Source organism: Athene cunicularia, assembly GCF_003259725.1.
Source record: "Athene cunicularia isolate RWA chromosome 2 unlocalized genomic scaffold, athCun1 chr2_part1, whole genome shotgun sequence".
In the NCBI taxonomy this organism is placed as follows: domain Eukaryota; kingdom Metazoa; phylum Chordata; class Aves; order Strigiformes; family Strigidae; genus Athene; species Athene cunicularia.
Window position 1 is genome coordinate 89,459,398 of NW_020799095.1, and position 17,396 is coordinate 89,476,793.

The following is a 17,396-nucleotide window of genomic DNA, read 5'->3' on the forward strand; positions in this document are numbered from 1 at the left end:
AGCCTGTCAATTACAGAAAGCAAGAGGAAGGCTCACTCAGTTTGAGTAATTCCTCTGGCCTTGATCTCACTCTCCCTGGCCTTTCTTTGAAATATTCTTCAGACAGTCTCACATATGCTTCATTGTTCTTTTCTAGGGGAAGAGCTCTTTCACTGTTAGCTATCTTGCTAGCAAAACTGCTGTCCCAGGTCACTGCTGAGAAGTTCTGAGGCTATCTCTCTTGACCTATGAGGTGAAACTTTAAAAAGAACCACCTTACAGTCCCATATTGGTTATTTTCAAAGGAAACAATCAAATACACACAGGTGAAGATGGGGCTCAAATCTACCGTGGCTATATTTTCTAAGAAGAATCAGAACCAAAAAGCCTGTTATGTGGAAAAATACCTTCTTACCAAACCAAGATCTAGTGCTTAACTCTGTTCTTCTCCTTTTAGAGGAAAAGATGATGTCCTGGATTAGCATCAGGTATATTTATAGTTCCCAAATACTGGAATGCCTGTCTAACAAAGGATAAATAAAATATTATGTAATAAAAATGAGTCAGAACATGCTTAAGAAGAACTGAAAGACAAGTCAGTGCTTATACAAGATAGAGCTTAGGAAGGAAACCCAAAGCCTTGATTTGTTTGTTGTTCTCAAATGATCATAAAACTTATGTCAAAAAACTTTAAAAACTGAGTTACTTTAAAATTAAAACAACACATATACTACATATTATGAGCATTCATTTGTATGTAGACCTAATATATTATCAGACCCCTAGAAACATTTTCATGGATATTCTTGTTTCGGTTTTCAGCAGAAATCTCGAATAATCTAGCACTTCCTTTTTACATGACTACCTGGCTTAAAGAACAGGATGGAGAGAATGTACCAGCCTGTTAAGTAGTCTGGTCTGAAGAGTACTTCAGCGGCAAGTAGAAATGCATAGTATTTGCATTTAAAAAAAAATTAATAACCCTTCTAGACTCTCAGTGGAGGTTCTTAGGTTCAGCCACAGTGAAAGGGATTTTATAGCACTTGTCAAGCAGAAAGCATGCGTTTAATAATGAATAAACGAAGCAGATAAAGCTACAAGAACTCAGCGGCACAGAAGGTGAACCAGGCTATGGTATTTCACAGCAAGTGTCGACAGAGGAGTGTGCTAAGGCTGAAACAAATGGGCATTGCAGAATCCACAGATGCACTCGCTGTCTGGGGAAAAACACATTTAGCAACTTGAACATCATCTTGATGCAAGAAGCAGCATGCTGGGCTCCGATTTGATTTTATTGCCTCTTGTTTCAGTTACTCTACTGACCTTAAAATAAAAGTGTAACATCTTTGAAACGTATATAATCTGTGTGCAATACATTAGCCAATATATAACAAACTGGACCTTTAATTCGCAGACCTATCTAAAGCATCATTTTGTGCAACATTATATGCACTGGTATATGTTCATGGGAGGGGTGATTATTAAACACACTTAAAAGCTTAACATTCATTTTACACATGAACTCAGCCTACAGGAATGGAAAAACATCAATATCCCCATTACAGATGCTTGAAAGCAACCTTACCACACACTGGTATAGTGATAACTGCAAACCACTACAAATTTTTACCTCTGTGTAATGCTAAAATCAGCTCAGGACATATTTTCCATTACAGTGGAATTTAAAAAAAAAAAAAGTATTTTTCTTACAATAGCAGCTTAATGCTACTGCCAGAGGCTACTGTAACCCAGATACTCAATTTCCTCATGTCAATGCATCGACAATGCCCTAAGTGTTAACCTAATGCCTAGTCCAACTGCCCCGGCTCCACCATGCACCAACAGATCCACTAATCCTCAGGCTGTGCAAGAAACTCTGAACAGGACAATCCAATCCACTATTCACCCTGCAAGTGTGGGGTCAAAAAAGGCACCCACCTGGACATGCCTATACATAAACCATGAGAGATTACAGCTAAGAAACCAAAATGAGGTTTTGGTGACATCTTAAGTAGATACAGTTCTACATAACAGAACAGATGGGTTATTCAGAAAGCCTAAAAAAATGTAACAGATCGGTGTTTAATGGATTTCCACCACCCAAGTTTAAATGACATGACAAGACAAATTCCACCTGACCACATTTTTTTTGTTTGTTCTCTTAGACAGTGCCATCAGATTATCCAAAGGTCAATTATAAAAACCATTCTGCTCCCTGAGGAAAGGTCACCCAATATCCATGAACGTAAAGTCAATTACCCGATTTACTCAGTGCCCTTCAAGATACTAGATGGTAAGAACCACACTGTACCAAACAACTCAGACGGCTTCCCAAAGATGCATCTGGACCCTACCAGTTTTAAGGATTTTCTCAGCATATTTTATTATGTTAAATCTTAATTCAGAGAACTGGACCTCAAGGTTAATGCACAGCTTGAAACAGTTTTGGGGGAGAGGAGAGCAACATCCACGCACTATAGTAAGTCTCTCATGTATTTTGAAACACTTCTGCAATCCTCTGTCAATTTGCTACACACGCCACAAGAAACTACAGAAACAAAATGTATGCAATTTGTGATACTACAACTTTCCTTTCAAAGATAACTGCAACGGCATAAATAAATAAATGTATGAAGAAGATCTCAAATTACTTTACCAAGTACTTTACCAAAGCCCAGTGAAATTGGTATTTATAACCATTCTCTTTGCCTGCTCCATGGAAAATACACTTCAAGAGAACACAAAAACACAAGAACAACTAAGGCAGCTTGCTTAATTCCTGCCAGGCTTCTGACTGAGAGTCTCATGTCTCTGCCAGCTCTTCCTCTTTATGTTCCAGGAAAAGCTGCTATTACCACTTCAGAAACAGTGACACAGGGAGGTGGAGAAAGTTACTCCTTTTTTGCCAGTGCTGTCAGGCTGCATATCCCCTTTTGCACAAGCTGAGGCTTTTTAGACGTATTATCAATCAAACTTAAAAATCAGCAAGTGAAGATGACTTAGGAAAACATTTCTGAAGGTGCCCCCTCACAGAACATGTACGGTGAAATGGCTGATGAGGGCAAGCAGTCCCCTCTGATACAACTCCCTTACTCTCATTCTTCCGTGCAATGAAAGCAGCAGTACAGCTACTGAATCCCTTCCTCCCACCACGTTCTGAAGTCGAGCAGCCCATCGAGCAGATTCATGCATACAGCAAAAGGGAGGTCTAGCATTACAGAAGGAGTTGTGCAAGCAGAGGCACCTCCTCCTCCAGCACCGACGCCCAGACTCTTCCAGCTCCTCGGGGCTCTGGCCAAACAAGGTTACACAAGGAACGGCCACGCTGTGAACCTGCAACACACGGGCTATTCCACAGCAAAGCTTTCTCTGCAGCACACCTCAAGGTAAAAGCATGATAGTATTCCTCCTCTCATTAGGACCTAAGCTACCCTGACACTCCACTCCATTTACTCAGAGGCAGAGAGCATTAGCACCAGGCACCTCTGGCTCCCAAGCAGGCAGCACCTGGGAAAGCAGAGGAAAGGAGGACCCTAACGCTCTGCATGTCAAACACAGTTCACTAACCCCTTCCACCAAGCTTAATGCTGATCCCGGCTGAAGGGACCAACAGAAGCATATGAATCCTGTCCCAGAAAGCAGTGAAAAACTGGAGCAGTTACGAGGTGAAAGGCGAGGCTGAGAAGGTGACTTGCAAATGTTTCCTTCAATTATGCGTATGTCCTTAAGGTCAGCCTTGATTTCAAACAGTTGTCTGCAATATTTTCCTTATAGTGAGTGTAAACAGCCGCTCCAAAAAGGAACAAATAACATAAAGAATAGTCTAAAATAAACAATGGAAGATAGAAAAAGAAGAAAAAAAAAGAAAAAATTAGAGAAGAATAATGTATTTTGGGCGGACTTAACCACTCAGACTGAACAAAGACCTACTAAAATTGCATTAAGACTACATTGTGATAAATTAATACCATACAAAAACCTGCAGGATTTTAATTTCACACAATTTCACGCACATACAAAATCAGACGATCCATCTAATAGTGTTACTGGAAATACTTTAAAAGGATAGCATTACACTGGAAATATCACATGAAACTAACTCATCTTTTAGCAAAAAATACAAAGCCTAACGTTTTCAAAATATTTAACTGGGAAAAAAAATATTTCAAGGCTTACAATAAGCGTTTACTACCTTTAAGAAATCTTTGCCAGCTGACAAAGATCATAGTTTAACAATGAGAGGGCAAAAAGGCAGTGCATTTTCACGTCAGCATTAATCCTGCAATAATCAAAAATCTTTCTAATTTGAAATGCAACTTTTAAGAGTTGAGATCTGCACATCTTACCATGTTTAGTAGTATTCAGTGCAGACAGAAAAAGAGCAACCATTTACAACTGCAACAAAACATAAGTCCCTGCTGTATTAGGCCACTCCTGAAGACTTTCCTTGGCATTTGGCTAAAGATTGAACACGTGCTCTTCCCCAGATAACCAACTTTTCCAAACTTTAGTTGACATACCTACACAGAAGCCTAAGAGAGTCAGCATTCAGTTTCTCCTGCAGCTTGCCAACATGGTATAGCTAAGCAAGCTAAATGGTAGAAAAGTGGCTTTGAAATCGTTTGTGAGGAAAAGAATACAGATTACCTAAAATACAGTTAAATTCATCGGCAGAGTCAAATCTCTTATATGTCTTTCCAAAGCAGAAAGAAAACCATAAAAATTGGGTAACACACCACTGTATTCACAGACAAAACTCTTTTAAAGCTATTTTACAATCCCCATCAGCTAATTGCATTTAAATTGCCACGTTACACTACAGTTCTTGTTTTGTTTTTATGTTTTCCCTTTTTTCAATCCAAGAGTTCATCTGCTAAGAGAGATGGAGAGAGCAATGGAAGTGAGTCCATTGTACTACCTTGCTTCCCCTCAGGACAAGCATAATTTGCACAGCACTCTGTTCAAACGCTAGCAGTTGGTTTGGGTTTTGTCGTTGGTTTTGGGTTTTGTTGGGGTTTTTTTTAACCAAAGCAAGCTGCTTTAGGAAAGGTGGAAGGAACCTAAAGCCAGATTATACTTACAGCTACATAATGCCCAGCATAAACCAAACTGCTTCCATGACACAAATAACATAGATGTAGCATAGATTTTGATGAAATCAGAGAAGGAAGCAGAGAATCTAGCTAGCAGGATCAAGTAACATTGTATACAGAGTAAGTTTATGGCAGCCATCAATACTTTTTAGCATATCAGCATTATTTTCTATCATTATTTTCTATCATCCCCATATTTGCAGGGATACTGAGATCTTTGGAGAGGTTTGTATTATGTCTGTAAGGGAAGGAAACAGAAGTGGGGGAATATGATGTTGGGAAAACATGTACAATAGTGTGAGAAGGAGCAGACTAAAAAAAACAAACCCAAGTCCTGACAGTACACAGGAAAGTTTTCAGGGACTTGCTGAAGCAGAGAAGATGGAAGGAGAGCAAAGAGGGAGATGGAAAAAAGGAGCATAAAGATACCCATAGTGTGTGCGACAATTGTACACAGCATACCTCAATATTCTTCACAAAAAACACAGGCATTTCAGCACCTTCCCAAGGTAAGAGAACACAAAGCCCAAAACCCAAACACAGTGTTTTTCTGACACTTGAAAGATGCAGATGTGAACAGTGACAGTGTCAAGAAATCTTCTTGTTATATTTAAAATACACTTTCCATGGTGTTTTTTTTAATAATATAAAATATATATTTTAGATTTGGGATATGAATAAACTTAGCAAGACAGCAGAAATTATTACTCATCAACGCATCAGTACCTAACAAAGCTACTATTTCTTCAAATGTTTACTGGCAACATTGTAAACACCAGAAAAGATCTTCAGCTAAAGCCAGCTGCTCTAAAAACCCAAACATGTGTATCCACCTACCTTCACTAAGCTCATGTGCACTGGTATAAGATGGTATCATTCTTAAGCACCAGGCTCAAGTCTTTGTTAAGAGATGAGCCCCTGAAAGGCTTCCCCTTTATCAATAGTCTTGTATGAATAGTTTCGGTCTTGCTAATGGCCTTGAAGGCAGAGAGGGAGAAGCCCTTTCATTCAAAGGTCAACCCTGAACAAACACAGCAGTGCCTCATCTCCCAATTCAGATCAGGGTCAACAGCCATTCACTTCCCCCAATCACATCCAAGTAGAAACTGCACTGCAGGAGCTCTATCATCCTCTTTCTTTCCTCCCAGGCCCCAAGCATAAGGAGGTATCTAACTTAGCTCAAATCCTCAAAGTTTCACAAAGCTCTATAAAAGCAGTGTTGTCTCAAAGTTTTAGGTACAAGGGGAGGATTGCTGTTCAATCAGAGGATGTGTTCAGAAAAAGAGACATGCACCTTAAGTGCTTATTCCATAAAGACATGCCTCCGGCAAGCATCTTGCAAGCACTCAGCAGCATAACATAGAAATGGCTTGCTCTGAGTAACCTCAGCCTCCTAAACCCTGGCTATTAGAGTGTTTCCAGACATCCCAACCACACAGTTGCCAACCTCACAGGCAGCACACTGCAAACCGCTGCTTTAACTATAGAAAGGGAAAAAAAATTCTATCTAGTTATAAATCTAAAAAGCACAGAAACAAGAACCACTTGAAAAAGCAGTGCAGGACAGAAATCCTAAGAGGAAAATAGACCCAGCCTCTCCCCTTCTGTTTCCCATCCTCACATACACACTTTCTGAAGGCCATCCTGCTGTCACACAGGCCTACTACTGTACACAGGGATACAAACACCACTTGTCAGACAAGGAAATAAGCTGCACAACATCCAGCACCCACAAGTTGTTGGTTGGTTGTTTTTTGGTTTTTTTTTTCACCAATAACAGTCACTTTGCAAAGAAAAAACAGAAACATAACCCATCCAAGTAAGAACAGCTCCTCACTTGCTCACAGTTTCTATCCTGCACGCACCTTTAAATTAGCCTCACAGGACACATGGACCCTTTTAATTTGTATTTGTTCAGAGGGGAGAGTGCTGTCAGGATTCATCTGCAAAGCCCCCTGAGGAGTAACAGTACTACAGCAATGAGAAAACACGTTTGGCTGAGAGGGGAAGCCTTCCCCTTTGCTAAAACCCCACATATCCATTGCTCTCCCAGAAGACCACGGGGCCAGGCAACCACCTCTCCCACGCACACCACCAGCGATGCAACTTCTCCAAACTTTGCATCAACAAGCAGAAACTTGGTTTGCTAACGTTAAAATTGCATCCTGCAGCTATTTGGACCTTATTCTGCTATCCTGACTTTCCAAGCCAGGGTAGCTCTTCCCTCACCCAGAAGGCCAATTAATTGGTTAAGGTCTGTTTCAGGAGTGTTGACTCTGGCTCTTAAATTTTCATCATAATAGTTTGTCATCTTAAATGATCAAATTAGGGAAGTTATCATTAACAAAAAGATATCACTCGTGAGTTGACAGTGTGAGTGTTCCAGAAGCAAGGAGAGATCAGACAGGAACAAGGGCAGAAATCCGCCTGGGGACTCCGGTAGCAGTACAAAGCACAGTTAGCAGCAGTTACATTTAAAGAATCATTTTACATCCTGGGCCTGTAATTACTTTACACAGAACTAAATTACCACCACCATGAGAAAAAAAAATGAAGCAGAATTGTAGCTGATCCAAAGTAAGAATTTTAACAATCAGACTAATCAATGACATTCACCAATTTTTCCACCACAACAATGGTTGAAGAGAGGGGCTCTGAGCAACAAGAAGCATTTTTCACAGTAAGCTGCACTAACTTTTCAATTAGCAGCCCTTGTACCTTTCTCAAGGTTACTGCATCCTCCACACCACTTATAGTGAAGTGAACCACATTCCCTGTGTGAGAAGTCTTCTCCTAGAATAAGTATCTTCAGGCACACAAAATAAGCCATGAAAGAAAAAGAAAGAAGAAAAAAAAAAAGAAAAAAAAAAAAAGGAGAAGAATCCTTGCTTAGGAAGGCTCCATTCACAAATAACGGTGGCAGGGAGTCAGGCCCTCTAGAAACAGAAGTACGTTAGCAAACCACATCGGTACATTTTGCATATTCATCAAAGAAGTAGAAAGAGTGTGACAGTTTAAAAAAAAAGTTTCCAATTGCATTATGAAAACTTGACAGAAGGAAAGACCCCATGAACAAATCAGAGCCATAGTGGATTCCTGCCTCCCACCACTCCTTTTCTCCTGATAACTGTTAGAGCTGGGAACAGAAAACCAGAAGCCGCTAAGAGTGAGATAATGTTTACATTTCCTCCTTCCAGAGCCCAGATAAAGATACATATATGCCCACAGGTGGGTGTGCACATGCAAAGTACCAGGCAGAACAAAGGCATGTACTTTCAGGGCACCGAAAGACGAGTTACCTTTTCTTACCTTTCCCTACGTGTACCAGTTGCCCAAAACTAAAGAAAGGGAGAGCAAGCAAGCTGCTCTTCCAGTGTAGTGGTTATACTATCCTCCCAAATAGTATAAAGAATACACTATACTCTCAACATGCAAGAAATCTTCTGTGCTTCAAGGAAGCATCAAACAAAACATCCAACTCTTGGGCAGAGCTGCACTCAAAAGGACACAAAAGTGCCAAGACTGTAGAAAAATCTACATTTTGCCTGAGTAGCCAGAGAAAGAGGACTGTTTCTGTTCTGTCAAAGGCAAATTTAATTAAGCGAGTAGATTAGAGTTTGTCCTCAGTGCAGTCAGACCTGAAGGAAAGGAGCCTCAGAGTTTATTTGTAAAAAGTGTGTCAACACTGATTTAAACACAAGACAAGGTTCTGTCTGCAATTGATGCTTTGAGTGTGGAAATAAGGAAGGGGAAGAGGAAAATAAAAACTGCAAGTAGGAACAGTGGAAATTGAGGAAAGAAAAGTAATTCCCAATCCCACCAACTCAAAGAGAGAAATATTCCTGTCAGCCTGGTTAATTCCATTGATGGCTGGTTTCCCCTCCTGGAAGTGGAAACATCTCAAATTTCAACATTTATATGCACTATCACAGCATCAGAATGCTAAATTCATAAATCTTCCCACCAGTTAAAAGTAACTTTATAGATCAGCATCTAACATAAGCATAGATTTTAGTAAAATTTGCACATAAACGAGTATTTTCCTTTAAACAGTTCCTATTTTGGGACTATATACAACTGCATAACTGTATTAATAAATTCTCTCTCCAGCAGTATTCTTATTATTTCAGTTTTCTGGAGCAATCTTATTGGCCACAGTTCAATTGTTTTCTAAGAGGCGCCTTGTAAATGTATTAAAACACATTTTCACATATAAGTAATTTTTGATTACTCTACCTCACTTCATTTAGATTTCCTGACATGATGGATGTACCAACACCTACTTCCTTTCATCTTCATAAACACACACTTAAGATATATGTCATAACAGTCAATGTTCTGGGCAGGGAAGAGGAAACACCATTATTTTAAAAGAATGTCCATATTTAACATTATCACACACCAGCTGTCATGATATAATGTGCAAGATTGCACACATTTTATGTAAAACTAACCTTGGACAACCCTGTGAGTTTCGTGCTCTTCGTGATTTAATACAAGCGCATATTTTTTAAGGCAAGACATTTGCACCTAGATAGATAAATTCATCTCTATTTGAACAGAATATTATGGATGAAGACAAAAGATGAGCAATGAAAAACAAGTGCCAGAGCTTTTAATCCCAAAATAGCTTTGGCAGTGCAAAATATTACTGTCTCCACTCAGAGACTGTCACCCTTACAGCTGAACATATACAGCTGCTCATACAAGCTTTTCTCAGCTGCTTCAGTACAGTCAGCCAGGTTGTCCAGCAGAATTCAAAAGCCACATGGACAGTGCGTAAGATAGCCATAACTGCTCCCTTAAAAGTAAATACAAATAATTTTTTTTTTTAATAGAATTTCAGTCTTCGTAAGGGAATCTTTAGGAGCAGAACATGAAATCTCAGACCACGGGCACAGAACAAATACAAACCTATTTGACAGGCATCAACTAAAAATTTTGTTCTAAAAGCCCGTGGAAACATATTGTCCAAAAGAAAGTGAAAAGGAAGTACAAATTAATTCCAGTGAATCCACATTGGGCATACAGTACATTTTAAGGAGAGCCACCTGCCAAAGTAACTGTCCTGGTTCCAGAAGTAGCACTGTGATACTTCAACAAAGAGAACATAAATGATCTTGGGGGCAGCAGTGGAACAGAGATTCCCCAACAGGATTTCCTAATAAAGTGCTGTTGGTCACCACATCACACTATTCTGTGGCCTTAAGGTTAGGAAAACATTAAAAAAAAAAAAAAAAAAAAAAAAAAAAAAAAAAAAAAAAAAAAAAAAAAACCAAAAACAAACAAAAAACAACCACACCACCACAAGAAACAGCAACAACAAAGCAAAAAAAAACAGGCCAGCTTGACCTAATCTCAAAAGCAACTACACTAGGAGTATTCTATTTTATTAATAGTAAAGAAACAAAAAGTAAGAGGAATCCTGAATTCTGGCCTGTGATAAACCATTCCTGAAAACATCAGTATTTCATAAGGACTTGGTCAGATGTATTTAACATATTGCCTTTATTTTACAATTTCAACTTCTCAATGGTTGCTACTAATTACAATCAATCTGATAGGAAGAAACTGCAATGGGAAATATTAAGCAAAATGCTGTACAGATACCTAGGCTGTTTTGAGGGGGAAAAAGCAGCACCACAAATACCAAAACTAAGAAGCCCAGTTTCCTACAGGGGTTTGTCTCTAGGTGATCATCTAATAATCACTGAGGCCTCTGGGTTAAAAAAAAACAAAACAAAAAACAAAACAAAAACAAAAAACACACAACAAACAAGATAAATCTCTCTCATGGACAGGGCATTCTGTCTCATCCCTTATGGTGCCAAAAGGTGGGGCCTTCAGGGGAGGGAGTAGGTAATAAGTTTCTCTTCTTTTTCTGACTGCCTTTCCCGGCCCCCTCAAACTGGTTTTATTATCATTACAACCAAGACCTCTGCATACCCATCAGCTTAAATTGAAACTAGAGAGAAGGTCAGAAGTTGCCAGTATGAGGGGGAACATAGCAGCCACTCATCATGATGCCTTAAATCTCATCCTTGTAAGAATCCAGGTTTAAACAAAACAACCCCACAAAACCAAAGCAATCCTCCACAGATTACAAAAGAGTGACGCCTTTATCTATTTTAACCCAGTAAAATTATGGCTACGAGAACCATACTGAAGTCAAACACAATGGGGTACGCTCCTGCAGTAACACTCTGCCTCTGGCTGAAGGCCACATGGACCCCGGTGGGCCAGCCTGCCCAAGTGCCCTGTCGGAGTCTGGCTGCCTGTACCCAACATGGCGCAGGTATGTGACACAAAGACCTGGGAGACACCTTGACTGGGGCTCCCCATATTTCTCCAGAGCTCCAGCCTCAGCCTGAACAATGCTGCAGCTACACCTGCACTTGGCCATTTTCCCAGCTGAGCCTCTCCCACCAACCCGACTGTCCAGCTTGACCTCAGGTCTGTCTCAGCACTATGGTCCTGCCAGCAACCACCGAGCACAGCTGCCCCCAGCTACCACCCCCAGTCCCACTGGGTGCATTGCGGTGGGACTGTGGCCTGATGGGGAGCCCCACAATGCCTGTCTCGCTCACCCCATGGGGCAGTTCCTCCTCCGCAGCCTACTGCCTTTCAAGGATTCCTCTACACCTGGGTGTTTCTCGCTCTCTCTAATACTTTAGCAGAGCAAAGCTGCCAAGGTGACTTGGACAAGGCTGGGGTTTGGCCCTTATCGGTTGAGGACTGATTTTCTGCCCATTCAAACTGGTTATTGCCTTTTCAGGGTTGGGTATCAGTTTGCTGCCTGCATACCTGATACCTGGTACCAGCAGACCAGAAGCAGTTGAGCAGCTCGCTTGCATCATTATGACTAATTGAAAAACTAAGTAACTGCAGATTGAGATTAGTGATGTATCAAACTTACTGTACAGACTGAAAAAAAATCTGATTTACAGCAAAACTCCTAATCATAATTTCCAAACTCTGGCACCTAAAGCTGAGAACCTAAAACACCTTAAGGCAAGCATAGTCTTTATCCATCAGTTTCATCAGTTTAACATTGGGACCTTAGTTCAAGCAACACCAGGGTTTATGCACTGTTTTTTTCTTTAGTCTCAGCTTCCAATCTCCATCTTAATTATCAGAAGAATTTCCTAGACTGATTGAAGTAGATGGTAATATCCATATTCTAGTACTCTGCACCCTGAATACACTGTGAACAACAGGGCCAGAGGTCAAGTGTTTTTATAGTTACCTGCCAAGTACAGTCATTTTTAAATAATCTCCCTTTCTCAAAGTGGCACTGATTTTGCCTGATTTTCCTAGGAAGGAAGGATGAGAGATCATTTAATTAAAGCACAGATTTGGGTGTCAGGGCTCAGTGCCAACCTCTGTGATCAACCTCCTCTAAAACCTTGAGTGCATTCCACCACGGCTCTGGGGGTTAGCTTGACTAAGAACAACTGGTATTTCTCCTTATTAAGTGCTGGACCCAACACATGCTACGTTATTTGCTTATAAACACCCAACTACTAATAAAATTTAAAACAAAATCTCAAAACAGTTCACTGCTACACATGCACTCACGAGACTGCTCAGAAGAACATTAACATTTCAAAACTAAGCTCTCAGTAGTGGACGAGCACTGGCATGAAGGTTGCCCATGCAACCACATTTGAATCCCCTGGTGCACACACTTAAGGATACAGTCTTTAAATACTACATTGCTTTTGCCACCAAGACTTCATTCAGCATTCAGTTTGACACGCTCACTTATAGCGATTCAGCATTCAGTTTTACATGCCCTGGTCAGAATGCAGCCATATGCATTATTTACTGAATACTGTTAAGTCCCAGCTCAGAGTAGAAAAATTCCTAATTTTGCTGGCAGCTTTCCTGTGGTGCATTAAGCACCTGCATATTTCTAAAACAAAATTATTTACCTTCAGCATCATTCTTTTGAAGAAAGGAGGGAATATCTCCTCCTATATCATTTACAGGTAAGATATGAGAGCATGTAGAGACAGTGAGGTCAAAAAGTCTCTACTAATTTGAGATATCCAACTTAAGTTGTGGCTGGTATCCTGTTTTTCAGAGCACTCTGCATTTCAGAAAACTCTGCATCCTCAAAAGGAACCACAGTTTCCAATGGCCTCTGACACAGAAAACAACACTGAGCACTTCTGCAAAAAAAACCACATAAGATAAAGATACATACAATTAGAGAAACATTATTTTAAAAATGCCATTAGTGATTTGTACAGCTTCACACAGGGCAGTTTTCTTCTGTGGAAGAGAAAACTAAATCCAACCCTGACAGCCAACAGTCAATTTCTCTAACCATGAAAGCATTCTCTTTTTTTTTTTTTTTGTAATATAAATCCTCTGCATTTTTGCATCAAAGAACAAATGGTTCTACCAGACAATACCCCCTTCAGCAATTCATCCCCCTAAAAGACTTATCCAGTACACTGAAGACAACATGCATGCACACAAGAACCACTCCCTAACTTGTGAACCCCTTAAGCAGGTTCCCTCCCTTTCAGTACCTCTTCAGTCATAAAAGGTTAAAGTCCCCCACTTGAGAGCTTAGGAGAGAAAAAACATGAGTCATCACATTTAGGTATATTCTACTGCCGAACAGTACATCCCTCAGAAACCTCACTGACAATTCAAAGCTGGACATATTTCTGGTCCCATCAGATCAGAACAGTATTTCAGTATTTCCACAGTATATTCAACTGTCGATAACAGCAATGATTCTGTATAAGTCAAAAAGTCAATCAAGTGTTACTGCTTCAGTGAAACCGTCAGCCTTCCCTATAAACACGGCTTTCAAATAAATAGAGACAATCAATCAACATTGACATACTCAACCTCTTTCCAGTATGGAAACAGGAATTGTAAATCTAGGAGCTACATTCAACACAGGTAGATAACTATGCAGAAAATATTTCAAATTCCTTAAGTAGCTGCTCTCACTGAAAAATAGACCATTATCAACAGTCTTCTTGCCTTGGGATAATCAACATGTACTTTATGAATAGAATTCAGAGCTGATTAATAAGTTGCTGGATTTAGAGACAAAATAGACTAACTGCACAGGGAATGTATCTTAAATCTGTAACAATGGTCTTGGCAATGAAACTTTCAAATATGTAATAGCATTCTTATGGACATTATGCATTCAAATTTCAAACATCTTGCAAAATAGTATAGCAGCGCTGTAGTTATTTCTATTTGTTACTCTAGTTCTGATAGAGAGGTATCAAAAAAATGAAGAAATAAAAGTTCCATCTCTCTTTGCATATCCACATATTCAAGACAGTAAGCATACCAGCTCACTACCACAGCTTTCTTCTTATCAAGAGAGGCCAGCAAAACTATTCTTGAGAAAACAGGAAAGCATACTTAAGTGAGATTAATTTGAGCTTCCCTCTACTACAGTTTCAGGAATGACAGTGGAGGATCCCACACAGTTTTAAAATGCAGAGGTATGACTTAACAGAGAATACTAAAAAGTACAAATAGTCATCAGAGTTCAAAAAGCACAACAGTTTTACTGTTACTCTTCACTACCTAAAAGCTTCAGAAAATTCCCAAAAGGTAAGTAATTCTACATGCTTCATTGTGCATTTCTTGTCCACTCAAAATTCCTATAGATGTAAATGGGAAACCTAAGCATCAAAGGCAGCAAATTATTTTATAACAGGTTCTAAGAGTAGCTTGCTTTAGCATCAGTTCACAACACAATATTCTAAACCCTGAAGAATAACTCAGTGATAACATGTGTGTACACGTGCACGCCTGCACATCAACTTCCTGTGCAGGCTATCAAGAAACTAGAAAAATAAGTGATATGTGTGTCTTATGGCACGCACAAAGTTCAGACAACCCTTCCAAAGGAAAATTAATGTCTCCTGAAAAGATACTGGCTTTTCCTTCATATATGTAATCAAAGTCATTCCACCATACTTACCAATATTTTGTTATCCACTTTATCTCCCTTGGTTTCCAGCTTTACTTTCTTCTTGACTGAAATTTTGATTTTCCTCCCAATAACATCCCTGACACTTTCTGAAATAAAAAGGAAGACCTTAATTAAATACCTTCAGTGTCAACATGAGAAGGAAACAGACACCACTGACAAGTTTTCAGGGAGACTCAGAACTACATTGTTCAATCGCTTTGCAGTCATGGAAATCTCATGCACATGCATCAGTACTAAACATAACCTAACACAAGTACAACTTTTCTAAGTATGTAATCTAAACAATAATTTATATCTACTATGATAGAATTATTGATTTAATATGCCAGGATTCTAAACATAATTTGGTATTTCTTTCCAGCACTACTTACACATCAAAAGCATTCCCAAGACATGCCCCAGTACTGCTTAGCTCTACTCTGGGAAAATACAACAAACTCCTCATTTCCTATCATTTCTACTTGAAAAGCTTACTAAAGCAAATTAGCTTCTTGCATTGCAAAAATTTTAGCCTGTTATTGCTAATATCTGACCCATTTAGCCTCCCTGATAACTAAAAAACAAGCATTCGCACATTTTGCGCTCTGCATTTAAGCTGCAAAGCAAACCAAGCAGACTTCCAGATACTAACACCTGACAGCTATGCAACGGAGGGTGTGGAAGGCAACACACTGGTCTCAGTCCAAGTCCCAACGACAAAATGCCAACACCAAAGTAACATTAATTTCCGTAATGTTTTAATATGTATATGCATACACATGTATACACCACCTCTGCCAAGTGCCAGTTGAACCAGCCCTTCCCCTAAACATTTGTAGCCCAGCCCAAAGGGAACGTATCCACATGGAACCCTATCAGAAAGCTTATACAACTACTGACACTGATGCAATTGGGAGATAAACAGACGAGTTCACCTAGAAGAGCCAATTTGGCACCTTCTGTAAGTTTCAGTCCCCAGCCCCCACAGAAAAGGAATGAGAAAGAAATCTTTTAAACACATTAACCTATTTCCAGCACTACAACTGGCATCTGTAAAAGGCAAGTCTCCATCCTCCCCAGACACACACACTTTGCCCTCCTGCACACCGAAGTTTAAAGGCTAAAATTGAGGATAATAGGCTCTTCCTAAGGCTTTTAATTATAGCGTTCTGTGTAGCACTTTTCTGCACCATTTCCATCCGGCAGTCAGAATGTATTAGCACAAACAACGCGCCATTTATTAAGCCTGGACGTTTAGCCCAGGCCACAGTGTTCTGCCTGCGGGGCAGGAGAGTGTGCAAGTCAGAAACGTGCCTGATCTGAGACACTCTCCACCAGAAAGAGCTCTTTCTGCAGAATCGGCATGTTTTCCCCTGGAATTTTAATTTTCCTATCAGGAAACAAAAGCTTCTCGGTACTAGCGGCTTGCCCGGCGAGAAGCCTACCCCAAGCCACGGCAGCTCCGTGGCAGACGGCCAGCGCAGCCGGCTCCCTGGGCAACCACTTGGTCATGATCCAGGCTGCGAGCTCCCTGAGCAGCCAGGTAAGCAAAGCCTGGGGGAAAGTCCAGCTCCATGTGAACTGTTTTCCCAGGCTTCCTCTCCCATGGGTAATGCCTAATTCTGGTCTTTCTGTCCCTGCTTGGGAACCCAAAAGCAAGCTGACTACACAGGCTTTTTCATAAAGCCCTACCTCGTTAGAGAAACAAAGATATTGTTGGCATCTCTGCTCCTTTCCCTCTACCCCAGCCTCTGCCTTTTCGTTTCTCCTCTCCCACAAACAGATCCATCCCACAAACAGATCCAAGTGCCTGCATCTAGCAAAGGACTTCCTCCTGAGGAGCCCGCATCGGGAGACCCACTTCCCTTCACTGTCCCACAGTTCTCACGCAGCAGCAGTGGGAGTGAGACTGCAAGCCCTCAGCTCCAGCACTCTTACTTCAACAAGTTGTAGGGGGAGAAAGGACCTGCGACCCGAGACTCCACAAAGCATTGGGAGGTCAGCTCCCTCCAAGGCCCTATTTGCCAGAAAGGGCTAGAAACACTTCTTCAAAGAGTTAAGATATAGATTTCATCGATATTCCCCATGTGGCTTGCAACTGGGTGGCAAGTGGACTTGCAAAGTAGTTTTTCAGATTCAGAGATGGAAACATAACATTAAGGCTCATATTTTAAGGTGCTCATCCATATCTAGTGCTGGAGATTTCAGACACCCACACCTCAGAGGAGTAGATCCAGGTAAATCAACAGTAAGAGAGGGCTTTTTGAAGACTGACCTACAAGACACGACAAAGGTCACACAGGAAGTGAGTAACAGAGCAAAAACTGCAGCTCAAACACTCCTACCCCCAGTTTAATCTCCAC

The 17,396-nt window shown here is 40.5% G+C and overlaps 1 protein-coding gene across 1 annotated transcript in view; it reads right to left on the reverse strand.

The window, feature by feature from the left end:
• CARMIL1 (capping protein regulator and myosin 1 linker 1) overlaps positions 1-16,545 on the reverse strand; it is a 191,802-nt gene extending 175,257 nt beyond the window's left edge. The window contains exons 1-2 of the mRNA XM_026841413.1: positions 16,479-16,545; positions 15,043-15,140 (exon numbers count right to left, since the gene is read on the reverse strand). Coding sequence (XP_026697214.1) covers positions 15,043-15,140; positions 16,479-16,545 — 165 coding nt within the window. The remainder of the gene's footprint in view (positions 1-15,042; positions 15,141-16,478) is intronic.
• Between the last annotated feature and the right edge of the window lie 851 nt (positions 16,546-17,396).